This window comes from Siniperca chuatsi, linkage group LG1 (genome assembly GCF_020085105.1).
Source record: "Siniperca chuatsi isolate FFG_IHB_CAS linkage group LG1, ASM2008510v1, whole genome shotgun sequence".
Taxonomy (NCBI): domain Eukaryota; kingdom Metazoa; phylum Chordata; class Actinopteri; order Centrarchiformes; family Sinipercidae; genus Siniperca; species Siniperca chuatsi.
The window spans coordinates 7,317,862-7,322,359 of record NC_058042.1 but is presented as its reverse complement, the minus strand read 5'-3'; the positions used below and the strand labels follow the sequence as shown (position 1 = coordinate 7,322,359).

Below are 4,498 nucleotides of genomic sequence, written 5' to 3'. Positions count from 1 at the left end.
TTTTACTTTAATGCAGAACTTTTAGCTGTAGTATTTGTTCAGAGTGGAATTGCTACTTTTTCATTTGAATTCTACTTCCACCACTGAATCCTAGTGAAAACTAAATTGCACCTAATTAATAAAAAAAATATAATTTGGCGTTGTAAATTTATGATTCATACAGACAGATTATTCATACAGATTGAGAGTGCAGATAAGGTTTGAATATAAAGGTGAACAAACCTTTTTCCAGTAAGATGACAGAAGTTAAATATATTGTGTATAATATATATTTGTATATAATTCCTGAACTTCATATACATAGATTACAATGTGTGTTACTGCCAATAATACACTGGAAAAATGACACAAAACAATGAAGATGGAGCATAGCAAATTAATTACTGATGCTCATGTCCATGTTTTCCATCTCACTGTGAGGGAAGATTTATGTTTTATTTCTGTAGTCCATCTAAGCCTTTCACTGAGGTAGTCTAAACAAGATTTCTGTAGATACCGCCTCACTCCTCCTCATGTGTAGAAGGAATGGCCTTGAGCCTCGGGCCATCCCTGAACCGTTGAGGGAAAGAGATGAGGATTTGCTTTTAAGTCTTAACAGGTAGGAAAAATAGCACCGAGCCCAAGGTTGAATAGATTAAAAGGATTTATGAGCAGCACTATTTAAGTAATGGAGAGGACAGCCACAGGTTGAAAGCTGTTACAGATGTTTAGAGAGTAACAGAAGAATCAAGGTTCACAGCAACAACAAAGCTCTACAGGTACGTTTTCTTTTAAAGATTTATGTAAATGACATGCTGCTAAAAATGTATCAATGATTCTGTTGTTCTGATTATATAGAGTTATGCAACTGATTTGAACGTTTAACAGACTTTGCTTTTCTGTGAAAACAGATGATAAAACAGTCAAATTTATAAGAAAAATAACCCATTGAAGCACCTGTGAGGAATTGGATTCTCTCATATCAGGGTAGTTTTCAGTAAATAATATCTTCATGTATATGCTGTGTATGTAAAGGTAATTTAAAGTTATAGTATATGCTGGTAACTATAATTCCATCAAACCCTCTTTTATCCCTGATCATCTTTGTACTGCTGGTGTTGTTAAAGGATATTTTCTAACATGCAGCTTGAGGAATATGTTTTAATAACAGTCATATGTAGTGAATACAGCATAATACCGCTATAACACCATTTGTATCATATTTGATACACAAGTGTCTGAGACATGTACATCATGAACAAGATCAATAATGATCTGACAAACCTACTGTATACAATCTGGCAATCTGGATCTGAGATCGGTCTCTGAGATTTCTTCCACCACTCCATAAAATGGAAGTGAATGGAATTTCATTTGTTGTTTCACAGCATTCAAAAATGCATTGAAGAAACATCTCTTTCCAGAAACAGTGTCCTCATTATTCTGGATAATCCACAGAACACACGGTACGTCTTTTGAGCGTAGAAGTATTTGTTTTGTAAATATTAATTCCAATGAAAACTGTTTACACTGAGCTCTGTTGATTAAACAGAGCAGGAACTGTTTCAAAAAGACAAAATGTAAGTTTTTAATGCTTAAAGCTCCACAAACAAAATTCCATTTACCTCAGTTGTATTGGGGTGGAAATCTCAGAGACGGATTTCTCTCAGCCTTGACAAATAAAACCAGAACTATCTGTATGGCTAGAGAGGTGTAGTTTAGGTGAACCAACCCTTTAAGTCCTGATAGAAAGTCTACAGGGTGAATAACAATCTGAAGGTGACGAATTTCCGTTAATAGAGGCACTGTAAAACTATTTTGGTTTCCACTCTGAAAATAAATTTGGCACAGTTTTCCAATCAAATCTTATCTTCTCTATTATATATTTCATTACAGAGTATATTCTACTATACAGCACGTACATACTACTACCACTACTCCGGATGTTTCAAGTAGATCCAAATTTAAGGAGGCAGAGATATTTGTGTAAGACCACCATTAACCCACAAGCCTCTGAATGATTTAACCGCCATAATTCTGGGAAAATTCACAAAGTGATGATCACACAGTGCCTCTCTTTAATCTACATTAACTTGTTGGATCTTGTGATGAAGTATCTGATGTGAGACCCGATCCCCTCTTGTGGCAGGCGTCTGTGCTGCACCCGGCAGAGTATGCAGCTGGTTGTCATGGCAGCAGTGCTGGCACTGCTGGGGGCAGGGCAGGGCTGCAGCTTCGGCTGTCATCTAACCAACGTCAGCATCCCCGTGGAGAGCTGTGGCAACACCGAGAACGTCTACACCACCATATGTGAAGGACAGTGCTACCACAAGGTAACGGATGATTCAAACTCTGAACACACTGCCTCTAAGTTGTAAAACAGCACTTGTTTATAATAACTAATGAGACAGCGTGCCAGCCTGTGTATTTATTCTGCTTATGTTCATGAATATGTTAAGCTCAACTCTGCCAACTGATCATGCTCCAGTGTATAAAGTTGTCACAATATGAATATTATTATAGTGTTCCAAAACATTATTTATAACTTTCTATGTTATAAGCTTTTTAATTGATTTCACCTCAGTTGTGCGGTGACCCTGGGAGCTCAACGCCCTGCAACTTAAGAAAACATCTTCACCTATTTGACATCACATGTCTATTTGCATGTTTTCTTAAGTTGCAGTGAGTTGAGCTTAATACAACTTTATCACAGATTTATCATTATGTTGAATCACATAACAGAATAAAACGAGACAAGTCAACACACGTTACAAGGTTAAAGGTTAAATCTGTAATTTTATGACACATAAACTATTGATATATTCACATACTGTAACTGACAATTAAAATGTTTTAAAGAGCATTCTGTGTGCTTCTCAACTGAACAAAAAGAAAGATATAGGCCTGGGACGATGATCTAAATTATCTGGATAACTTTATTGAGTGAAACCCAGAATCTTCTAAATTATCAGAATCAGAAATACTTTATTGATCACCGAGGGGAAACTCTTTTGCTACAGCAGCTCACTATCGCGTCAGTGCACACAGGAATAGAAGTACTAGGCAAAAAAATATAATACACTATAATACAGGTCAGAAAATAAATTATGTACCAAGTGGGTATAAGTATAAAATAAAATGGAACAAGCACTAATGTAAAAAAGCACTAATGTAAAAAAGACCTGTTGCATGTTTTACTTTCAAAAGTGAACTCTGTAAACCTGCTTCTTGAAATAGCCTCCAGGTTTACTGTTGCATTTACGAACATTACTGATGTAAACAAACCTTTTACAACATCTATTAGATTTAGATGTGGTCAAGTTTGAGTTCTTTTATTAAAAGACCTGTCACCAATTACAGATTTGATACAGATTAGGTTAGACAGCCCTTTTGTCTCCATTTGAATCATCCTTCGTCTCTTTATCTGTTTGTACTGTTGAATCACAAGCTACCCAGCAGTGTCATTAAAATTAGCTCCACCTTTACCAGCTGCAACATTACCATGAAGTACACATTAATGCAAAATCCAACATTCGTTTTTCTGAAATGGGCCACACTGCATGATGAGTTTGATGCTTATACTTTTATACTTTTACTTAAGTAAAGTTTTGAATGCACAACTTTTACTTGTAACAGAGTATTTCTACACTGTGTGTACTGCTACTTTTACTGAAGTAGAAGATCTGAGTACTTCCTCCACCCCTTGTCAGCAGTATGCAATTATCTACTGTTGGAAAGCTGAAGATTTTTATTTAAAACTTTTTGTCATGGTTTGCCATGTTATCACAAATCACCTAATCATGAAGTACTGAATTAGATGCATTTATGTCCACGTGTTTAATCTGATACTGTCGTCTGTTGGTGTCTATGACAGGATCCGGTCTACATCGGCCATCATGACTGGGTTGAACAGAAGATCTGTAACGGGGACTGGTCCTATGAGGTGAAACACATTAAAGGATGTCCTGTGGGTGTCACCTACCCTGTGGCCAGAAACTGCGAGTGTACCGCGTGTAACACAGGAAACACGTACTGCGGGCGCTTTCCTGGAGACATATCCAGCTGTCTGTCCTTTTAAAGAAACCTGTCATCTATCCTACATTTACTTATCTTTGTTTCACTTGACTTGGTACTAAAATAAACAGGTATCACTTAAGTTTTTGTGTTTTATGTGTTTTTCACAAGTTACATTATGTCCTTTTACATGTTGTAGGGCCACAAGAACACAGTTGTCTTTAATCAAAATCGTATTAATTAGCAGCGCATTTCAACCTGCTCTGTAGCTGTTAACACCTCCAACAATTTGTCAATCCCTTCTTGTTCTGAAGGTCACTAACCCCTGACATTTAAGTTTTCATGCTGAGAAAAAGAGCCGGCCTCACCGCTTTTTTGACAGGTGAAATGAAAATATAGAGTTTGCAATATATCCAAAAGCTCCACTAAAGTGCTTGCTGATCAGTGGCTCTCTTCAGTGGGACGCACTAAATTTAGAAACAGCTCAGTAAGCAAAATCTTCCTC

The 4,498-nt window shown here is 36.7% G+C and overlaps 1 protein-coding gene across 1 annotated transcript; it reads left to right on the top strand.

Annotated features, from left to right (window-relative positions):
- The first annotated feature begins 610 nt into the window (after nt 1–610).
- fshb (follicle stimulating hormone subunit beta) lies at nt 611–4,135 on the top strand. Its single transcript, XM_044205114.1, has 3 exons — nt 611–758; nt 2,129–2,312; nt 3,854–4,135. Exons 2-3 carry the CDS (start codon nt 2,154–2,156, stop codon nt 4,055–4,057), a joined length of 363 nt encoding a protein of 120 aa, XP_044061049.1. The 5' UTR covers nt 611–758; nt 2,129–2,153; the 3' UTR covers nt 4,058–4,135.
- The last annotated feature ends 363 nt before the right edge of the window (nt 4,136–4,498 follow it).

Excerpts from the sequence above, each read along its gene's own strand:
- fshb (XM_044205114.1), top strand. The coding sequence starts at position 2,154 with ATGCAGCTGGTTGTCATGGCAGCAGTGCTGGCACTGCTGGGGGCAGGG. Across the intron at positions 2,313-3,853 it reads AAGGACAGTGCTACCACAAG|GATCCGGTCTACATCGGCCA; the intron begins GTAACGGATGAT and ends TGTCTATGACAG.